The 22901-nt window shown below is 39.1% G+C and overlaps 1 protein-coding gene across 12 annotated transcripts in view; it reads left to right on the plus strand.

Annotated features, from left to right (window-relative positions):
• The window catches only part of CDC14B (cell division cycle 14B), a 119044-nt gene that overhangs the window by 87271 nt on the left and 8872 nt on the right, over nt 1–22901 (plus strand). For 6 of the 12 annotated variants that reach the window (XM_058565437.1, XM_058565427.1, XM_058565431.1 and 3 more), the window contains exons 7-13: nt 580–642; nt 3452–3539; nt 3813–4043; nt 9935–10073; nt 10247–10406; nt 11109–11206; nt 20487–20603. In XM_058565437.1, the coding sequence (XP_058421420.1) occupies nt 580–642; nt 3452–3539; nt 3813–4043; nt 9935–10073; nt 10247–10406; nt 11109–11206; nt 20487–20603 (896 nt within the window). Of the gene's footprint in view, nt 1–579; nt 643–3451; nt 3540–3812; nt 4044–9934; nt 10074–10246; nt 10407–11108; nt 11207–15755; nt 15902–20486; nt 20604–20794; nt 22004–22901 lie in introns of those variants that run through there. The other 6 variants (XM_058565432.1, XM_058565436.1, XM_058565439.1 and 3 more) reach the window with 4 other exon arrangements.

Here is a 22901-nt window from a genome sequence, read left to right on the forward strand (position 1 = left end):
AGAATAGAACAGAAATTTTATGTATTTTTTTCTTATTGAAAGAAGAATTTTTTTTCCTCAAAATTTTCAATTTTAGTGTTGCTCTCTGGGCTATCTTTAGTATAGGGAACGTTAATCTCTTAATTCAAGACTGTTCAGAAGAATTTGAAAGTGAAGGTGTTTATGAAGCGTGTGGGATTTGTTTGGGATAAACTAACCTATGGCTTCTTTCCTCTTCGTTATTGATTTAGGGACCCCTTGGTTGTGCCTTATGTTTGAAGCCTGAGTAGTATTGACCTAGTAAGTTAGTAGGATTACTTTAAAGGCTTGATTATTTAGCTCTGCATGGATAGGATGATTGATGAAGGAGAAGAAAAAATCAAATTGTATTAAGAGAAGTATTGTGATAACTAATTTTCCAGATAAAGAAAGCGTTTAAAAGACATAGCCCATCTCCTTTAAAAACTATTCAATGGAACGTAATCTAAGTATAATAATGCTTTTCTGGCCTGCCTTCTGATATTTATTATTAGGAAGTTGGATTGGAAATTGTTTCCTTATTTGCATCTTTGTTCTTAAAAGCTTTCCTTTGGATTTTAGGCAATGCATTATGGCTTCCTTAATTTCAACTCATTTAACCTTGATGAATATGAACATTATGAAGTAAGTTTTCAAGGATATTGCTTTTAACTTTTATTCATGTTTTACTTGCAGAAGTAATACTCTTGCTTTTTAAAAAATTGAACAATTTAGATATATAGAGAGTAAAAAAAAGTGAAGTCTTTATCCTCTTACCCCCATTTCTGCAGTCCCAGTTCTTAGTGGTGATTTCTGCATTCAGTGCATCCTCCCAAAGTGTGCTCCTGGGCATTTTTCTTTAACATGAAGTTTAAATTTTTTTAGTATTGATGACTTTCACATAGTGGCTAATGAGATAATGTTTGTAAAACCCTTAGCATAGGATCTGATGAGATGAATAGTCATTATACATTTAGTTACCTCTAGAAAATGTCTGTTTTTATTATAACCTTTTGTTTGTATGAAGTCAGGACACTTCTGGTTGCAGATTACAAGAAGTAAACACAAATGGCTTAAATAAGAAAGGGAAAATTTATTGACTTACATAAATAAAAAATCCAGGAGCAGGTGTGACTTCACATGTAACCAGATTCAGGTGCTCAAACACTTAGCAGAAATTGGGCTGAAACTAGCTTTGTTCCCAGGCCCTCCCTCCTCAGTAGTAATGAAGATGGCCACCAGCAGCTTTGATTTTGTAGCCCCAGCAGAAGACCCACGAATTCCTCTCGTTGGCCTGGCTTAGGTCATGTGGCCCTGAACCAGGCTGTGTTAGGGGTGGGTGGGTTTAGAATACTCTGGCCATCCCAGGAGCTGGAGTGCTGGGATCAGCCCTATCAAACCATACAGATAAAAAAAAAGGAGGAGAGTCCAGGCAGGCAAAACCGCAGGTGTCCTCTACAGTTTTTAATCTGGTATATATATTTTTTAAAGAGTAAGTAATTTGCTTCTACCATTCCACCTTCCAAACAGTTAAGATAATGAGTAAGATGCTATGCTAAAGGTCTTTTTCGGCCAAGAATACTTGTGGAATCTAATCTTTTTATCCTATTAAGTTATCTTGAGCAGACATTCTCAAGAAGAATGGAGTAGTGATTCCACAGACAGCACTTTATGTGGCAGTATCTTGAATCCTCAGATAACTGTTCTTTCACAATCAATTTCTTCAAGTAACTTATTTTAAACTCGTAGATATAACTGAACCATTTCATTGATTAATTGGGTTAGCAGTTACAATCAATCATTAGTGTAACGTGTCAAAGATGTAAAAGCATGTTGTGTGATTCAGTAGGGCCAACCCTATCTTTCCTTCTCTGTAATAGCAATACGTTTCTAAAATACAATATATATTTAGTCACCACGTTAAACTACTGAATATAACTTAATTATTAACAACATTTTTTTTGTGCTTATCCTTATAAAATGAAACATTTAAATTAAAATCTACTTTCCCTTTTTAGGTAAGCAAAACGACTAGAAACTACAGTTGGTGTTCCTTCAGTGTAGAACAGTGATGCCTTTTTGTGTGACTAAGGAGTGATTAGGTGCTAAGTAGCTTCCCTCTCACTAATGCAGAAATTGTGGCACTGGGGGGAGTAGCAGGGTCACCCACAAATGGGTTTACTTTCAGTGAAACTGCACTGAGACGCAGGGAACTGTTTAGGTAGCTACAGACCATGAGTAGCTCACAGACTGGTTTTGTTTGGTCTCTGCAGTGTATTTAGAAATTTTTGGATTAGTATCTTTCATTGATTCTATTATGCCCATTTTTTCCTGTTTTAACTTTTCTGACTTCAGGATGCATCTTATCAACTATAATGCCTGCGATTCATTGAAATCTAATCATGAGTTTCTCATTAAAAACTCCAGATTTCTGGCTTCACTTCAAAATTGGAACATCTGGCAACACTTGTCCTGATTCCTGCTTAGATCTTTAGCATGGAACATTATTTCACCAGTTCCCCTCGCTGATAATTAAGTCAAGTAAATTGGTTATGTGTTACCAACGTGGCCTGTAGATACATGTTCAGGCAATTCTCAGTTTATTTCTTACTTGTTCTTAGGTGCACATATACAAACCCCAATTGCAAAGCTAATTAATCTTGTTTTTATCACTAATTCTCTCTTTGTCCACTATCAAGTATATCCTACTTCCTGATTAAGTCTTTGTCTATCCATTTCTATTGTTAAATTTGAACTATATTTATCTTCTGGTAGTTGTTATGGTAACTCAATCCGAAGGACTTAATAGCAGGAAGTAAAGTGTTTTAAATTTCAGTTTATAGTCGTGTTTTTTCCTGTGATCTCAGTATACTTATAATTTCGAATTCCCTGGTGGGTTTTGTGAACTTTTTCATTGACCCTCTCATTAAGTGCAAAATGATGGAAAAGTGTCTCTCTGCAAATAAAAAATAAATATTGAGAAGCCAGGAACCTAAATAAATAGTTTTTTCTCGTTTTTTCGAGGAGTCAAGATTGCTCATATTGGAAGCCAGTTAGCCATGCGGAAAGACAGGAAAGTTTCCAGATTCCTTATAATGGAAAAGTTTGCTTTCTTATTAATTAGCAGCAACTATATGAGAATTTACTCAGATAAAATACCAAAGTACTTAGGTATATTTCGGATAGCAGCAGTCAGCTCTAGTTTCCAAAGACTAACTACCCTAGCAAAGAAGCTCTGTTAAAAGAAAGTGATTAGGACTAGGAGAAGTTAACTAGCTATTCCCTGGGAATACTCAATAGCTGGCTAAATTTTAGTTTTCTGTCTCATGGTCATTTATAAACAGTTTTTGTGCCAAAGCAAGTGTATTTGAAGTCCTTCAGACACCAGTATTCAGAAGGGGTCTGGAGAGGAGATTAAGTTTCGAAATGAATTGTGCTGGTCTTCCCTTTGCAGAAAGCAGAAAATGGAGATTTAAATTGGATAATACCAGACCGATTTCTTGCCTTCTGTGGACCTCATTCAAGAACCAGACTTGAAAGTGGTATGCAAAAATATGGGACCAGTATAGTTTTGTTATTAAAAGTATCCATTCTGTATTTTCTTTTGAAAGAGGCCAAAGAGTTAAACTAAGCTTGACTGTCTATACTTGGTCATTTTAGTACATCATTCTGCCTGGATTTTAACTTTTTTAATTTATTTTTTACAGTTATAATCAAATTGGTATTCATACTGTTTCCAGGTGAATTACAGGTGAAATTGTTATCCATTGTTTTCTTTCTGCATTTCACAACATCTGGTGAATTTCTTTATGTAGGTTACCACCAACATTCTCCTGAGGCTTATATTCCATATTTTAAGAATCACAACGTTACTACCATTGTTCGTCTGAATAAAAGGATGTATGACGCCAAACGCTTTACGAATGCTGGTTTCGATCACTATGATCTTTTCTTTGCGGATGGCAGCACCCCTACTGATGCCATTGTCAAAGAATTTCTGGATATTTGTGAAAATGCTGAGGGTGCCATTGCAGTACATTGTAAAGGTATGTTTCTAGGGTTAGCTAAAGAATGATTGACATGTATGTATATATGTGTAGAAACGTACTATACTCATTTAGATTATATGCCAGAGCACATGAAGCTGCCTTTGTTTTTAAAAGAGTGCCTTGTTTTTCTTCTGTAAGTTGCTTTTTTCTTAAAACCACTTCATTGAGGTATGATTGACATTAAAAAGCTGCACCTTTATAGGTACCTTTATTCTTTATAGAATGCTTTTAAAAACCCTAATTTCATATGAAGTCTAGTAAATTAAATTGTATTCATAGTTAACTCTACAAAGCCTTATCACGTTGAAATGCATTCATTTATTCATCAAATATCTATTCAGTGCCTACTGTTTGGAAGGTTCTAGGATATGTCAATGAGCAGAGCAGACTCCAAGAGCTTGTCTTTGTGGAGTTTATATTCTAACAAGTTCCTGTTTTCAGCAGGTAGAACAGCGCCTGGCACTTAATAGTTATTGAATGAATGTGTAATAATACATTGTGTGAATGTACTAGGGATTTATTTAACTTTTCTCCTCTTGTTAGATAGTTGATTAAGAGGACAAAGGATGCAATAAACAAAAAATTAAAAAAAAAAAAAGACAAAGGAATATTTTTGTTAGGAAAAATTCAACACTGAAAAAGAGAAAAACAGAAAACCTGGGGAACAGCCAAAATATAATCTCCAGAGTTACCACATTGTAAGATTCAAATATCTGGTTTTCACCAAGAAATCACAAGACATACAAAGAGACAGGAAAGTATAGCTCATTCAGAGGAAAAAAAGCAATCCATAGAAACTGTCCCTGAGCAAGACCAAATGGACTTACTAGACAAAGACATTAAAACAGCTGTCTTAAAGATACTCAAAGAGATAAAAGAAAATGTGGGCAAAGTCAAGAGAACAATGTATAAACAAAATGGAAATATCGTTAAGAGGTGGAAAACATAAAAAGGAACCAAAAAGAAATTCTGGAACTGAAATGTACAATAACTCGAAAAATTTACTGGTGAGATTCAGAAGCAGACATGAACAGGCAGAAGAAGGCATCAGTGAACTTGAAGCTAGGACAATTAAAATGATCAAGTCTGAGGAACAGAAAGAAAAAAGATTGAAAAGTGAACTGAGCCTAAGGGACCTCTGGGACACCATAAAGTGGACCAATGTATGGAATGTGGAAGTCCCAAAGGGAGAAGGGAGAGAAAGGAGCAGAGACAACGGAGCCATTGAAGAAATAATGGCTGAAAACTTCCCAAATTTGATGAAAGATGTGAATGTAAATATCAAAGAAGCTCGGCTAACTTCTAACAGGATAAACTCAGAGACCCACACAAAGATACTTTATAATCAGTCTACAGTCAGAGACAAAGAGAATCTTGAAAGCAACCAGAGAGAATCAACTTATCACATACAAGGGGTCCCAGTAAGATTAGCAGCAGATTTCTCTTCAGAAACCTTGGAGGCCAGAAGGCAGTGGGTTGATATATTCAAAGTGCTGAAGGAAAAAAACTGTCAACCACAAATTCTATATCTGGCAAAACTGTCCCACAAAAATGAGGGAGCAGGGCCAGCCCCATGGTGTAGTGGGTTTTTTTGTGTGTGTGTGTATGTGTGGTGAGGAAGATTCACCCTGAGCTAACATCTGTGCCAATCTTCCTCTACTCTGTATGTGGGATGCAACCACAGCATGGCTTGACAAGTGTTGTGTAGGTCCGCGCCCGGGATCCGAACCCACGAACCCCGGGCTGCCGAAGCGGAGCGCCCTGAACTTAACCACTGTGCCGGGGCCAGCCTGATGGCTTTGTGGTTAACCACTGTGCCGGGGCCAGCCTGATGGCATTGTGGTTAACCACTGTGCCGGGGCCAGCCTGATGGCATTGTGGTTAAGTTCAGGGCGCTCCGCTTCGGCAGCCCGGGGTTCGTGGGTTCGGATCCCGGGCGCGGACCTACACAACACTTGTCAAGCCATGCTGTGGTTGCATCCCACATACAGAGTAGAGGAAGATTGGCACAGATGTTAGCTCAGGGTGAATCTTCCTCAAGCAAAAAAAGAGGAAGAAGGGCAACAGATGTTAGCTCAGGGTGAATCTTCCTCAGAAAAAAAAAAGAGGGAGAAATTAAGACATTCTCAGATAATTAAAAGCTGAGGGAGTTTGCTGCCAGTAGGCCTGCCGTGCAAGAAATGCTAAAGGTTGACTGGAAGGACACTAGACAGTCACTCGAAGCCATCTGAAGAAATAAAGATCTCTGGGAAAGTAAATACATGGACAGTTATAAAGGCTAATATTATTGTAACTTCGGTTGTAAACTCTCCAATCAAAAGACAGAGATGGGAAGAATGGCTTAAAAAAATGATAGTCCAACTGTATGCTATCTAAAAGAGACTCGGTTCACATCCAAAGATGCAAATAGGTTGAAAGTGAGAGGATGAGGAAAGATATTTCATGTAAATAGTAACCAAAAGTGAACAGAGGTGATTAGACTAATATCAGAGAAAATAGACTTTAAATCAAAAAAGATTACAGGAAACGAAAAAGGACATTATATATTAAAAAGTTTCAATACAGCAAGAAGATAGAACAATTATAAACATTTTACATGCTTAATAACAGACCTTCTAAATATGTGAAAGAAAAATAGACAGAATTGAAGGGAAAAATAAACAGTTGTACAATAATAGTTGAAATTTTAATATCCCATTTTTAGTAATGCATAGAACAACCAGACAGAAGATAAGAAAGGAAATAGAGAAATTGAAGAACACAATAAACCAATGAGATCTAGCAGACTTACAGAACACTCTGCCCACCAACAACAGAACACACAAGTTCACATGGGCATGGTAGTAATGGTTGCACAGCAGTGTGTTTGCTGATGCCACTGAACTGTACACTTAAAAGTGGTTAAAACAACCTCCAGAAACCAACCTTAAAGAAACATGGGTCTTTGAATTACCTGACAAAAAATTTAAGACAGCTGTCTTAAAAATGCTCAATGATGCTAAAATGAAACATAGAGAAGTAAATGGAATCAGGAAAATGATGCATGCAGAAAAATGGTTAAAATGGTAAATTTTATGTATATTTTACCATAATTAAAAAAATAATTAAAACAAAATCCAACATTGGTTATTTCATCTTTTTTTTATTATAATAAGCAATTGAGGTTATTCTCAGCTAAGGTGCTCATTCAGAGGGGTTTTGCCCCCCAGGGGACATTTGTCAATGTCTGAAGACTTATTTTGGTTTTCACAACTTGGGGGGAGGGTTACTACTGGCATAGTGAGTGGAGGCCAGAGATGCTCCTAAATATCCTAAAATGCATGGACAGTCCCCACAACAAAGAATTATCCAGCCCCAGATGTCAGTAGTGCTGAGGTTGAGAAACCCTGAAGTTGACTGATGACCAGTTAAAAACCTGAAGAGAATTTTATCTGATTAGATCTTTGTTTGGGGAAGAAAACTGTTGACTGTGAAGATTGGATTATCAAGTGAAAAGTGAGATTCATTAGGAGATATATTAATTTGCTCAGGGTACCATAACAGAATACCACAGACTGTGTGACTTAAATAACAGAAATTTATTTTCTCACAGTTTTGGAGGCTAGAAATCCAAGAGCAGGGTGCCCATCGGGTTGGTTTGTGGTGAGGCCTCTCTTCCTCGCTTTACGCACTCACTCCTGGTGTTTCTTTCTCTGCTTATAAGGAATGGTACCAGTCCTCTTGGATTAGATGCCCCCTCCTCCCGTGACCTTATTTAACCTTAATTACCTCCATTAAGAACCTTTTCCCAGAGACAGTTACATTGGGAGTTAAGACTTCAACATATGGATTTTAGGGGGGACACAATTCAGTCCATAATATTCTCCTCTCTGGCCACCCAGTATTCACGTCCTCACTTGTAAAATACATTCACCCCATCCCAACAGCCCCAAAACACTTAACCCATTCTGGCATCAATTCCAAGTCCAAAGTCTCATCTAAATATCAGCTAAATCAGGTACAGTGACACTCCAGGTACAGTTTATCCTGAGGCAAAATTCCTCCCCAGCTGTTAACTCTGTGAAGCAGACAAGTTATTTGCTTCTAAAATACAATAGTGGGACAGGCATAGGATAGAGATTCCCATTCCAAATGGGATAAATCAGCAAGAAGAAAGGGTGACAGGTCTCAAGCAAGTCCAGAACCTAGCAAGGCAAGTGCCATTAGATTTTAAGCCTCGAGAATAATGCTCTTTGGCTCCATTCTTTGTTCTATATAGGCCCCCTGGGGTAGCAACCTCACCCCCTTGGTCCTGGGTAGTAGCCCTGCCCCTGAGGTCCACTGATACCATGGAAGTGGCCTACCCCACGAAACCTAGGAGTAGATAGCCTTGTCCCCTGGGCCTGTGATGGCAGTGGCAGCCCTGCTGACCTCCACATCACCCTCGGCGTCATGCTTCCCTTCTCTTGAAGATGAGGCATGTTTGCAGCCAGATGCCTCTGATGTTCAGTCCTATAGAATCCCAGAAATCTGAAAGCCTGCCTTTATGTCATCCTGTGTCTGTCCCTTTTAGTCCAAATTGTCAGTGTGTCTGCTGGTATAATCCTGTCACTATTGCTGGCTTCTGCTGAGAGGGCGAATTAAATTCAGGGCTAATCTCTTTGTGGAGTTGATTGACCATACCCTTGGTGTTTTCTCCAGAACATGCTTTCTCACTTTTTGTAATATAAATAGGCCAATATGCAACATGTTTAGTTTCCGGTTCCATTTTGTTTAACAATCCTTTCTTGAATTCATCTCTCTCCTCTCGCACTTTACTGTAATAAGTAAGGAGAAACCAGCCTGCGTCTTCAGCACTTCGCTTACAGATCTCCTTTGCTAAATATGGAGGGTCATCAGTCACCAGTTCTACTTTCCAAAAAGCGCTGAAACACAGTTCGGCCTGGCTTTTTGCCACTTTCTAACAACAAAGATTGCCTTTCTTTCAGTTTCCAGCCTTTACAATTCCAATTCCAAAGCCACTCCCACATTTTTACATATTGTTACAGTAGCATGCCACTTTATGGTACTAAAATCTGTATCAGTGAGAGTTTTCCAGAGAAACAACCAGAACCAGGATATGCATATATATAGAAAAGACTTATTATAAGGAATTGGCTCGCACAAATATGGAGGCTGGCAAGTACAAAATCTGCAGTGGGCTGGCAGGCTGGAGACCCAGGAGAGCCCATGGTGCAGTCAAAGTTCAAAGGCAGTCTGCTGGAGAATTCCTTCTAGTTTGAGGAGGCCAGTCTTTTCGTTCTGTTCAGACTTCAACTGATTGGATGAGGCCGACCCACATTATGTAGAGCAATCTGCATGCTCAAAGTCCACCAGTCTCATCCAAATAGACCTGCCATGTTGATACACAAAATTAACCATCACAGGAGGTAATGCTAGTAGTCTAGATGAGAGTAAAGGAGGACAGTAGGAATCGAGTGAGAAAATAAATCCATGTGAAAATAGGTATAAAAACAGAGTAGAAAAAACTGTTGGATGAGGGAGAAAGTACAAGATTTTAAGCCTGTGTTTTTGGCACCATTAACAGAAAACCCCGAGTAGAGTACACTGCACTTACTGAGAAGCATGGCTTAGAAAGTGATTTTCAATCTTGGCTATACATAGAATCAGCTGGGGAATTTTAGAAATCTCTGTCCAGGCTGCATCGCATACCAATTAAATCAGAATTCTGGAGGTAAGACCCAGCCAGTATTTTTCAAAACTCTTCAGGTATTTGCAGTGTGCGTCCAAACTTGAGAAGCACTGTCGAGGGAAGCAGAATCATGGGAAGCCTTTTAAGAAAATTTTACCTCCCCAACAAAATTTTTGAGTACATGAGACCGATCTCATTGCTTTGTTTCTTTTCCTAGCTGGCCTTGGACGGACGGGCACCCTGATAGCCTGCTACATCATGAAGCATTATAGGATGACAGCAGCTGAGACCATTGCTTGGGTCAGAATCTGTAGACCTGGCTCAGTGATTGGGCCTCAGCAACAATTTCTGGTGATGTACGTTAACAGAGAGCTTTTGTAATTCCTCAGGGAACACATGGGTCTGGAAAATGATGGGAAGTAGAATTTTTCTTAGTCTCCACTAACAATGGATAGTTTAATTAGAGAAAGTTGTTTATATGGATTTTTCTGGAAAGCTGTATTTTGATCTTGTCATTTAAATGCTCTAGGAAACAGACAAGCCTCTGGTTGGAAGGTGACTATTTTCGTCAAAAGTTAAGGGGTCAGGAGAGTGGAAAACACAGGGCAGCTGTCTCAAAACTCCTTGTGGCTGTTGATGACATTTCCATCAGTGGGGTGGAGAATCAAGACAAGCAAGACCCTGAACTGGTAATCGAACCGTCCCCATCACGCTGTTGTCATTGCTTTAAATGCTGCTGAGAGCCTTTTATGGCATGGAGAAAATTATAGATAAAAATAATAAAGCACATTTTGAGGGATTATTGTCACATTTTTTTTTATAATTCTAGCCCTCTCTAGGAACTTTTTACTCAAAATAGTTAGAACAAGGTTATGTGTCCATAAAACTAAAGTTTTTTTTACTTACTAGGCCCTGGTGGAAAAAAGACATGTGAAGTAAGCTCATTAGATGGACCTAGTTACTCTCCTCCTCCCCCACTTTTTCCCATTTTGTGACAGCTGGTTTAGGGAGCCAGTCATTCTCAGATGGAGAACTTGAAAGAACCGAGAGTTCTTTAGGGGAGAGTAGTACTAGATAAGTGGTGGTAAGTAGATTGTGAAATTTACAAAAGAATGTTTTGGTTATTGAAAACCCATTATGCCTCTTCACTGTGGATATGTTTCATAACACAAGTGCTATCGGGTTCTGTGTCTGTGAAAGTCACCTTTTGGTTTATCTTGAAATGTGACCTGTAGCTTTATTTTGAAAGCAGCAAAATATTTTAGAGTTAAGCAGAAAGGTGAAGTGTATTGTGTGTCTACATGTGTATATGGATGAATGTAGCTGCTATGCTTTAGTGCATTAATAAGTGCAACTTAAATAACTAGCTCAGTGTTTTCTTACTTATACAGTACAGTGATGATGACGAAATCAACGGAGTGACACAAGGTGATAGACTTCGGGCCTTGAAAAGCAGAAGACAATCAAAAACAAATGCTATTCCCCTCACGTGAGTCTGGTTTCCTTTGTGTGGTTGATGTTGTTTAATACATGTATTAGGTGCTTCATGAGCATTTTTTCCTGTGTATTCTTCTCCATAGTTGCATGCCCATTATACAGCTTTGAAATGATTGTCTACGTTATTTAAAATCTAGCTTCGTTGCCTGCGAAGCTCTTGGCTATCCTTCGTTCATCTCCGTCTTCTCTTGTAACCTCGCTGGCCTGTGTAGATAAGAAAGCAACATTAGGATTGCTTTTTGTCCGTGGATAATCACCATGTGACATCCTCGAGACAGTGACAGCAGATGTAAACCGCAGAATAACAGATTGGTCCATAGTTATTAAAATTGTAAATTTCTTTAAATTCACTACCATGTTTATAGATAATTTGTTTTGATATGGTAGAATTTTGTCAGTGGTGATATGTTGGCTTAATGGCATTGTATTATTTCAGGGCAACAACGAACTAGATTAAACTATATTTTTGTATTAGTTTTTTGTTTAATTATTTTCAAGTTACAGAAGAAGGTTTAGCCTGGGGATGGGAAGTTTAATCGTTATTGTGTGAGTGTATGTCCACTTCTGCTTGGTCATGATACGTGTTAGTTTGGATTCAATCTTATGGAACAACCGGGATTGTTGGAAAATACGTATAATCAAAAAACTTGGCTATTGTACTTTTTTCCTAGGGTATTCTTTAGTAAATGCTCCCATCTATGCCATTGGATTCCTTCCTCCAAGTAACCTATCTTTTTTTGTGGGACACCAAGTTTCCAGCTTTTTTTAGGGGTGAGGTTGATGGAGATGGTCATTCTATTCAGTGGACATTGTGTAATAAGTAAGAAACTAATAACATAATAAATATTCATGGCTGAGAAGAACAGGCCTTTTTTTTAATTAAAAGTAGTTCTTCGCTGGTATCTCCTCATAATCTTAAGTTCTGAAGTAGAATTACACATGAGGCTTGTGTCTTCATGGGCCACTGCCGTAGGAGATTCTTAAAAGACCCGAGGAAAGGAATGGAGTTTTCCAATACAAAGTGCCATGTAAATGAAAGCATCAATATGGGTTGTAGGCGTTAATTAAACTTTCTCTTTGCAGCTTAGTGGTACATCAATCAGATGTTTTAAGAATGGTGCATTTTATATAATTTATTTGACTCCAAATGCCATTTTGTTTTTAATTTCATTGAAGGTTTTCATCTAAAGCCTTAATGGTTCTTTTTATTTAGAAATATTATAGTTCCTCTGGATAATCACTCTGAAGCCGATTTTAGACATGATGGAGGGAACAGGTGGAGCCCTAGAGCAGTGCCTCTCCCACCTCAGTGTGCAGTTGAGTCTCCTGAGGAGCTGGCCACGATGCGGGTTGTGCTCAGTGGACCTGGAGTACGTCTGCGGGTCTGCGTTTCTGGCAAGCTTCCAGGGTTGCAGATGCTGCTGGTCCAGGGACCACATTTGAATTGCAAGCCCTAGAAAATGGGTGGTTCTGTGGGTTGCTTTTAGTTGTGCCTAGGTTTTTTGTTTTGTTTTGAAGAATCTGCAGCATATCGGTTTATTTCTCAATAGCTTGTTGCCTTCTGTTCAAAAGTCAAGTTTGGAGTCAGGGGATGGGAATTCTGCTTAGTCAAAAGTTCTTGTTAAATAAGGCTTATAGGAAATTTCCTTTAGTTCCTCTGAGTCTGCTACCTTGTAAATATGTTTTCTAGAGAGTTCAAATCAGTTGATGCTCTTTTCTAGAAAAATTGAGACTATAAAAGTCTGTTTCATAGCTGATAGGTTTGTGGTAATATGAAAGAACATCTAATGAAGACTAAAATTCTAAATATTGTTGGAAACCTGAAGAGGACGCTAGATGCTGTTACGTTCACCTTGGTGTGTGAGGTCCCCTGGAGTGGAAGTTGAATGTGGTCAGTGGTGGTTTAACAACAGTAAGTAGCAGAGACTGTGGAGAAAGGACCAGCCTCTGTGGTCGCGTTAGTTGTCTAGTGACACCCTACCCTACCCCTAGAAGGAATCAAGGACCCGGGCCCTTTGCTCTGAAGCATTCTTGGCGTAAGTTAAAACCAAGTAAAATGGTAAAAGCTGAAAAAATAAAGAAGAGCTTGTTCAAGATCCTCTTTAATTGTAATTGTAATCCTAAAAACAGTAGAATGACACCAAAACTGTCCCCCTCCCATACACGCAATTAACAAACTTTTGGCCACACTTTTAAAAGAAAAAGAAAAATGCTGAAGTCCTTCTAAGCTCTTTTTTTTGTGTGTGTGAGGAAGATTAGCCCTGAGCTAACATCTGTTGCCAATTGTCCTCTTTTTCCTGAGGAATATTGGCCCTGGGCTAACATCTGTGCCCATCCTCCTCTACTTTATGTGGGACACCGCCACAGCATGGCTTGATGAGCGGTGTGTTGGGTCCACACCTGGCATCCGAACCTGCGAACCCCAGGCCACCACAGCGGAGCACTCAAACTTAACCACCGCTATGCCACTGGGGCCCACCCCCTAAGCTCTTAATTATGTATGAAGACCCTGGAGCTTTTAGATTATTCACAGCAGATTCCCTCTTCCTCCTTTACAACATTTTGCTTCCCCCCACCTCTGCTTTTTCAAACCCTTTTTGCTGTTATAACCATCTCTTCTTTGCTCTTATTTGTAGCTCTTTGGGCCCTAGAAGAGGAGTCAATTGGAGATTTCCTTTTCCTCTCAAGTCCTTATTATTTTAGAAATACAAGTCCCCGAGAGAGAGAGTGAACCAACAGCAGCTTGGGTTGAGAAATCTAAATTGAATCTCTGCCTTGCAGTTTTGGCTTATCTGTCACTGCAGGCAGGGTATTCTGTTTGACTGTGGTACTTAGCCGAATGAAAATACTTGTAAGAAGGAAAGTTAGTGAAAAATATATACATACTGGTGATTCTTAACGGAAGTCATAGTACGTAAAATATCATTCCAATTATTGGTTTCTATTTTACAGTCAATATTTGGAGAGAATTAAAGTGGTTAGAAACTGTAAAATAGTATTTTCTCAGAGAGCCTGTCTGATCCTGACTACCATGAAGACAGTACATCATGTAGCACCATGACCTTGAAGTGACCTTCAAGATGTGATAGCAAGTATATTATTATCTGTGCTCACATAGATTTGGTAGATTTTGTAACTTTATCCATGCTGCTTCTCTTTCTACATACTGATCATTTCCACTGGGTTTGTTAGGGCTAAATGAAATGATACTTGAAGAGTGGTAGTGCATCCTACATAGGAATTAGGTAAAAATATAAATATAATTATCCTTGAAAATCCCTTAAATCCCCGTTAACAGTACGGTGGAGATGCGTATGTGTTCCCTCATTGGAAAATAATTGTTATCCCGTGAGCTTTATTAGAGGAACAAATAAAAATCCATAATGCAGACACTTGTATATTCAGACCGTTCTGCCTTTAAGATAACTGTTAAATCAGTAACTGCAAATGAAAATTGGGATGGGTAGCGGGTTCTGTGTTCCTAGGCCATTTATTCCGTTCTCTTTAAATAGTTAGTCCCTGTAATCTTAACATATATTAGTAGGTTTGTTTTTTTGTGGGAGGAGTAAATGAGATGGTGCAGGTGTAGACTGTGAGGTGAGGTTAAATTTGATTTCATGTCCACCCTTTAGTGAAATCCCTTATCACCAGATAGGGTGCCTGGCACATAGTGCTCGATTATGATGACAAGGCATGGTAAGCCAAATCAGTCATTTCTCACTTGATCAGCCCAATACTTTGCACAAAGCAAATGCTCAATAGAGCCTTTTGTAATTGGTCACAGGTGTGTCTGGGTGACCATCTGGGAGTGTGGTGGTTGGAAGGAGTTTACCACCCTTCCAGCTGTGAGGGAGTGTCCTTCCTCACTGCTAGAAGCTGGACCAGAGGATTAAGAAACACCAAGCTGAAAGCCAAGTTTGGTTACAGGAGGAAGATGAGTGAGGAGAATGACTGAGGAAAAATATATACTATTAATACATTTGGGAAAGTTCCCATAATTTGTGTTGCCTGAGGTTGGGTGTGCTTCAGCAATCTTTGTTTTCAGAATATGCAGTTTTTCTAAACTCCTGTTGATGCCGTGTGCAACTCCACTGACATGAGATCAGTTCTGCTGTGCTGTGTTCATTTATGATCGTGCCTCTCATGAGATGGTTGTAATTTTCAGGACAGGGCTTTTTTTGATTGGTTGGTTTTGCCTCCTTTTTCTCGGTTTGGTTTAGTTTTCTGTGTCTGCATATCACGTGCTTTTTGAAGAATTTTGATCATATAACTTTGACTCTGATTTCTATATCATACAATTAAATTAATATGGGGCGGTTATCCAACTAGAGATTGGGTCTAATGTTTTGTTACCAAATATCAAATCAGTTTAAAACTGAAGCCAGCATTTTTTTCCCAACATAAAATTGCAAAACTCCATCCTTGTTTCCCCCACCTTTGCATCATAGGATGTCTGAAATTCACACGTGACTTTATTTATTACTTTATTTATTTTGTCTTGCCAATTTGAACACCTGTTCTTTCCCCTTCACCCTTTCCAGATGCTCCCTAGTGGTGCTGACCTCCGCACTGTGTAGTGTTGTGCTCTGGTGGATTGTTTGTGACTACATTCTCCCCATCCTGCTATTCGGTCTCGATGGTTTAAGAACACAGTAACCATCAGAACCATTTGACAAATAGCTGCTGTGTAAGTGTCCCATTCCATTTCCCTACTAGTGCTCACCTCTGGTGTCTAGTGTGTTTCTCATGATGCGTATTTTTCTCACTATCAGCTCTCCTAGCTTTGTTAGTTTGCCTTTCTCAAAGGTTCTTTTTCTGAATCTTCAATTAATGGGATGGTGGTGGGGAGGGAGGTCTTGACTGTTCCTTTCATACAAGGGGTATTAAAAATAACACAACTTCGTTTTTAAGTTGTGCTTACTCTTAACAGATTTTTTGAAATAGCAATTTATAAAGACACTGAAATAGTTTCATTTCCCTATTGGAAATATTTAGTTTGGGATAATTGGGGTGGTTTTCTTTCAATCAGTTGTTGACACAACTTTCATCTGTTTTCTAGAGTAAATATCTTTAGTATATTCTTTCTGGTCTAGCAAAAAGAATTTTCCCACTGATTTTCTGCTGTTGTTGAAGATTGGATTTTGTAGGAGTGAGGTCTGATGAGCGTCGCCCTGCTGCTTCGCCTCTGCTCCTGCCACTGTCCACAGTGCTCTCGTAGGCGGCTGCTTCCCTCATTAGTCTTGTGTTAGAATCTGCTCCTCTGCCTCATTTCATTTCCTCCCCTTTAGGGAATACAGTTATGTATAGTCTTCAGAACTTGATGTTAAATGAAAGTAGGAAAGCAGAGAAGCCTGGAGCCCCTCGTTTATGTTTGTGTTTCTGCATGACAGTCACCGTGCTCCTTACTCCCTCCCACTCTCCTCCTTTCCCAAAAGTCACCAAAATGCCTTCGTTAGGTACTAGAGGTGGAATTTGTATTCTTGATATCTTTCATCCTTAAATGAATACCTTAGCAGTGCAAAGACTTCTGCAGAAGAATGTGGCGAGAAGCTCACCCGGGGAACATTGTTTAGTTACAACCACAGCACAGCATGGAGGGTGTGTGCTCTGAGACTGCAGTTTCCACCACCCTCTTCTATCTAGGCTGCGTTCTTTTCTCTGAAACTTTTTCTTTAGCTCATATGTCAAGAATTTCTTCTCTTGTTCCAACTTGGACTTGCAAGTTATAAAGGAATACAAGTTCATTCTAGGATCTGCTCCAAAGTAAAATTCCACTGCAGCCAACTCCAGTACTTTGTGATTTCACTGTGTCTTCAGATGGCTAGATAAGATTTAAAAATCTAGCAGACTCCATTCTTTTCAAAATTAGGGAAAAGCTGCTTAACATGTTCCTATTTATGATATTTTCTTGAATATCTTACTAATACAAGCTTATCACATAGGCAGATATGCTATATTTCTGATATAGATTATCCTTTTAGGTGTTTTTTTCTTTACTTCTCTTAGTGAACTTAGATTTCCACGTATTCTGACTCAGGAGAATCACACACTGCATAGATTTATTTTTCTCCAGCTATTTTGAGTGTCAAAGGTGTGCTGAATAAGTGGGGTTCTTAAGGAGTAGAGTCCTTGCTAATAACACTTGGGCACTTCGTGATTGTACTGTTTTTCCCAGGGTAAGTTTAAAAGTAGTCTCTATCAGGCTCTTTTCTTTTTAATATTCTATGTAAGATGGAACCTTGTTTGTTGTTATTACTGACACTTGCCACTACATTTCTAGACCCAAAGCAGAGTATTCAATTTAACCTACGTGATTAATTTGGAATTTATGGAAACAAAAGCTTTAAACAGTAACAGTGATGTAAACAGGTATAAAGATGCTTGTAGTTATCTTTTGAGGTGACTACTTACGGGCACCGTTGTTGACATTCACCTCTATTGGCTGGCATTGTGGCCTCACCTGGTAGGTTGTTACCTGGATGCCTTGAGAACTCGACTGGCTCAACACTTGAGATTGCGTATCAGACTCTTAGACGGTGGGAAAGGCACCTCTGGAGGCTGCGAGGCCTTGGGCCCATCATTTCGAAAGCTCTTTTGTGTCAGTGGTGGACAGCCAGTATAAATACTACGTAGTTGCATTGATGGATTCTTTACTTGGAATTGAGCGTTTATGTTGAAAGCATTTTATGGCTTGAGGGGTGAGAGACCTGGTTTTTCAATTTTTTCTTTGCTTAATGCTTCAAGTTGCAGACATCAATCTGAGAATACTGGGGCTCAAAAGATACTGCAGAGAAGAAAGTGAACTCCAGTATGGGCAGGAGATAGAAAGGGGGACTAGGATTCTCGCAGAGAAAGATGGAAAGGAGAAAACACATGCTCTGAATGTTGCTGTGCAAACCCTGGTGATGGGCCTGGTTTGCAAGGTGGGAGGTGGTGGGTTCCCACATAGCCTGTGGCAGAGTGAATACTTCACCCATGTTTACCCACATTTCCCACCTTATGGTGTGATGTGTAGGATGTCACTGGAAATATCTACATGTAGTTGCTGGGTTTTTTCCCACTTTATTGATATATAACCTACAGATGTAATAACTGCTCTGTTTTTAATGCAAATAACTGGTGACCTGAATCTTTACTGCTGTGATTAATGCATTCCAAATTTCTATCATGCTCTTTTTAAAATCCCACATAAATTATTAGCTATTAATATTATTATATTACTTCACTTGAATTATTTACACTAATTTTATAGAGAAATAAATACTTTTTAAAAGACGTTTTCTATTAGCCTAAAATTTGATTTAGCAGATATCTTGTTTTGAATAGTTAAACATTTCAGTACTAGTTAATTTAAGAAATCAGGACTTAAATTTCCTGAGCAGGCAATACGTTGGCTCTTATTTTTTTTCTCATATTAATGACTTTACGGTGTGTTAGTTACTTTTGGCCATAGTGACCTCAAATTATTTGAAAAATATGTGTAGTATTTCAAAAAAAGCCAACAGGAATCTCGTTTTCTCCCTTTGTAAGAATGGAGGAAAAGACCAGGAGCCTCACCGAGCCAGTGAGAGGCTGTGTGACAACAGTGGCTGCACCACGCGCTGGGCCTGGGCCTCAGAAATATCAGTGAGGCATCTGTGGTTTGTTGTTGTTGTTGTTCTTTTGTTTTTCTTTATGAAAAATTATAGATTCAGATCCTTAACAGAGACTACTAAATATCTCCCCGTCACTGTATATCATCAGAGAATTTTAAAATGAGCCTCTGTTTTCAGGGGTAGCGTTCATACGCCAGGGCAGTCGGTGCCTTCCTTGATCATACAGCTGTGTCTGCATGTACTCGTTCTATTTTGTTAGAACATCCAACATTTAGGATGTTAAAACTTGATGAGAAATCTTGAATCAAGCACTGGCTCATTTACCCGGGATCAGTTTCCCTCCAGTGAGACTGCAGGCCTGTTTCCTGAGGCTTTCAGAAATGCTGCGTGGAGAAAGCCAAACAGCGGGGATAGGGGCCCATCCCGAGCCCTCCCCCTCTCTTCCGCAAGCTGCTTGACCCACTGGGCTCCAGCCTTCTGCTCTGGTACAGGACAACCCACGGTTTCCTTAGTGAGGAGAAGTTAGCATTTTACTCAGTGTTGAATATGCTGTGGTTTGGGTAATACTAAGATGATAAGAATTTACTAATCTTGACTACATGTTAAGGACCTGGCTTTGGTTATTAACTAACATAGTGGTAATGCAGGCATAGTAGATAGGACTGCTAGTTAGTTGTCATGGTTTCTTCTTACTCTTATGAGCTGGATTCACATAAGTTGTTACCGGCTGTCTCACCTTTATGTGTGTATATGAGAGGAGAAAGCTTTTGTAAGTCAGTATTTTCTCTTACAGATAAATAAAAAGTTGCGTATAAGTATATGTGAATGTGTGTATGCGGTTCAGTGTTTCAGTCATTATCTCGAAGAAAAGAATTGCATACAAAATCTTTTGATGTTTCTGCTGTTTTCCCTATGACAATACAATGAGGAATTAAAAACACCCTCTACTTGTGAGCAGAGTATTTTGTGGGGCTTTATCTCAGGGTGTTCTTTCTGAGTCATGAATTTGCCTCCTGGGCAGTTTACTCCCATACCGGTCAGTTCCTTCAGATTTTTAGAGTTTACTTAAATCAAGTTTCACAAAATTTAAACAGTTTCACTTTCTTGTTAGTAGTACTTCATGTTAATGGTATTTGGTGATTTACTGAGTAGTTATCGTCCAGACAAAACTCAAAATTTTGCTTGAACGTGTTTTTTAAATTTGAAGTGTTATATAAAATTAGTGTTGATGTGGGGTTTATTGCCCCTGCTTTCAGCTCTGAAGAGTGAATATTGTGTAGATATATGTATATTCATATTCTTTAGAATTTGGGGATTTTAAATGATTTGTTTTCGTGACTAGAATTCAGAGAATCTACTTTTACTTTGGGGCACAAAGATTTGTTTTACTGATTGATTTCTTTGGTGTGAGAACTGCTTAAAATTCCAGGTCATTTATTTTCCAAAAGCAAAGTACTCTGGTTATCTTTGTGTAACCTTCACAGGGAAATGAGATGCTTCATTTCAAAAGACCTTGATATAAAAATGTTTCAGATTTTTTTGGCAAATGTGTTTATGGAAAATCCTATCAATTCTCAATAAAATAGTTTGCACTGAAGTGCAAAAATGCCTTCCTCTGTCAAGTATTTGCAAATTGTTTCCGTGAATATAATCTTATTTTTTTCCAACTGTTTTCAGAGTAATTCTTCAGTCCAGTGTTCAGAGCTGTAAAACATCTGAACCTAACATTTCTGGCAGTGCAGGCATTACTAAAAGAACCACCAGATCTGCTTCAAGAAAAAGCAGTTTTAAAAGGTGAGAAAAGAATCCTACTCTTCTGAAAAGTTGCAAGCATTAGTTTTCCAGTTTCTCTCTGGAGATAGAACTGAAGACAGGAGAAAGCAGAGTCCCGGTGATCAAACATTAATCACATACGTTTGACTTGGTCATCATCTAGAACATCTGGACCGTTTTAATGTAGGCTTTTGTTTGCTTTTGTTTTTCAGCGGTGATTCTCAGCAACAGAAATGTGGTCTCTGGGTCATGATATGGGAAAGTTGAGAATATTGTACTTATAAGTTCTTAAGGATTTCCAAAGCTCTCTGTCAGGACTTGGAGGAAATCTTTCCATCTGCATATCATATACAGCTTAATTGTTGGAGAATTAGCTCAAATAAGTGTGATGGTGGAAACATGAGAACTCGAGTGAATTTGGGGTCCTTCTTCACCTAGTGCCTGTCTTCTTGGCCACAGTCCACACCCACGAGGGCTAGTTCTTGCACTTTGAGCCAGCGCCTTTTACTTCCTTCATTAATACAGGATTTGACAAGAGAATGGACGTGTTCTGTGACCACATCCATCACTCACTGTTGTCTTTGGATGTGTATAATGAAATGAAGGCAGACATTTCATTTTTAATGTATTCCAAAAACAGATCCCTTTTGAGGGAAGAGCGGATAACCCACTCACTGTCATCTCAGGAGTAGAGAGTGGGCACCCTATTCGTATTTGTGTATCTTCGCCTGGAGCTGGCAGCCCGGGTGGTCCTGAGCACGAGGTCCTGCACTAGTGGCACAGCATGTCTCTTGTAATAGAGGTCTGAAGAGCCTCTGAACCAGACTTTAAAATGTCCTTCACAACTCTCCTTGCTTCTGTTTGACCTCCTGCCCTCATCTCTTTGAGGCTTTGGTCTGCGGCGCCCTCCTCGAACTGAGTGAGTGTCTGCAGTCCCACAGCAGCCTGCGTCCTACGGGCCTTGCCCACAGCCCAGAGAGCTCTGTGTGCTTTGCTCTTTTAAGGAATTGTTCCGTTCTGCCGTTTTCCCCTCTTGGCTGATTCCTTTGTACAGTTTTACTACATACTTTTACTTATGTGGGGATATGGTAGTGCCCCACTACAAGTATTTGAGAATTGGGCATTGACTCATGATTTTAGGATTTAAAGTTTTTCATTAGAAAGTAGCAAATATTCCTACTCTTTTTACTCTCTAATTCCACTTGAGAAGAATATTAGAGAAATACTGACAAAAGTCAAAGATTTAGGTACATTTATAATATCACAATGTTATTTATAACAGTGAGAAATGGGAAATGGGCTAAAGGTTGTTGAATTATGCCAAATGAATCAAGAGTTGTGTTTTTAAGGAAAATTTAACAACCTGGATAAATGCTTATGGAGCAATAAGTGAAAAGAGCTACACATAAAAATTATGAAATATTACTCTAATTTTGTAAATGTAAAATATACTTTGTATATGTAGAAACGTATAGATGTATACATTTCTATATATAGAAATAAGATGAAGGAAAAATATGCCATAATATTAACAGTTCTTCTGGTTGGTAGGACAGTTGGGGATTTTTCTTTTCTTTTTTTATCATTTTCTTCCAACTTTTCAACAATGAATGAGGGGAATGGGGGTCTTTTAACTTTGACACTTTTAGGTGAATTAAAAATTCAAATACAGAACCTGCTGTTGGTGATAGACATGTTTTAAGTGAATGTATTTTTTTTAGGTATAATTGCTCAGGCCTCCATTACAGGCAAGTGTGGTTTTTTTTTTTTTTTTTTTGAGGAAGATTGGCCCTGCGCTAATATCTGCTGCCAATCTTTCTCTTTTTCCTTTTTCTCCCTAAAGCCTCAGTACATAGTTGTGTATCATAGTTGTAGAGTTGTAGCTCTTCTATGTGGGACGCCACTTCAGCATGGCTTGATGAGCGGTGAGTATAGGTCTGCGCCCAGGATCCGAACCTGCAAACCTCGGGCCACGGAAGCAAACTTAACCGCTGTGCCCCCAGGCCGGCCCTGTCAAGTGTGTTTTGCACATTTCATTCTGCTTTTCTGGATTGTGCTCTTCAGGTTTTAGAGGCTTAGAGTCCGGGAGCCGGGACTTCGTGTGCCCGGTCACAGCCTGTCCCTCTGCGGCGTGGCTGTCTGGCATTTTCTCCATCTAGGTCTTGTCTAGTGATCTAAGCATGTGCTTCTCTGCAGAGGGGCTTCCTGACTGCAGTGAGCGTCTGCCCAAGGTCCCTGCACCGGATGCTTTGAGGGGCTAACGGAGGGTTCAGACTGAGTACACTTGACTGAATGTTGAAATGGCCCAAAGCAGTTTCC

This window comes from Diceros bicornis, chromosome 22 (genome assembly GCF_020826845.1).
Source record: "Diceros bicornis minor isolate mBicDic1 chromosome 22, mDicBic1.mat.cur, whole genome shotgun sequence".
NCBI lineage: Eukaryota > Metazoa > Chordata > Mammalia > Perissodactyla > Rhinocerotidae > Diceros > Diceros bicornis.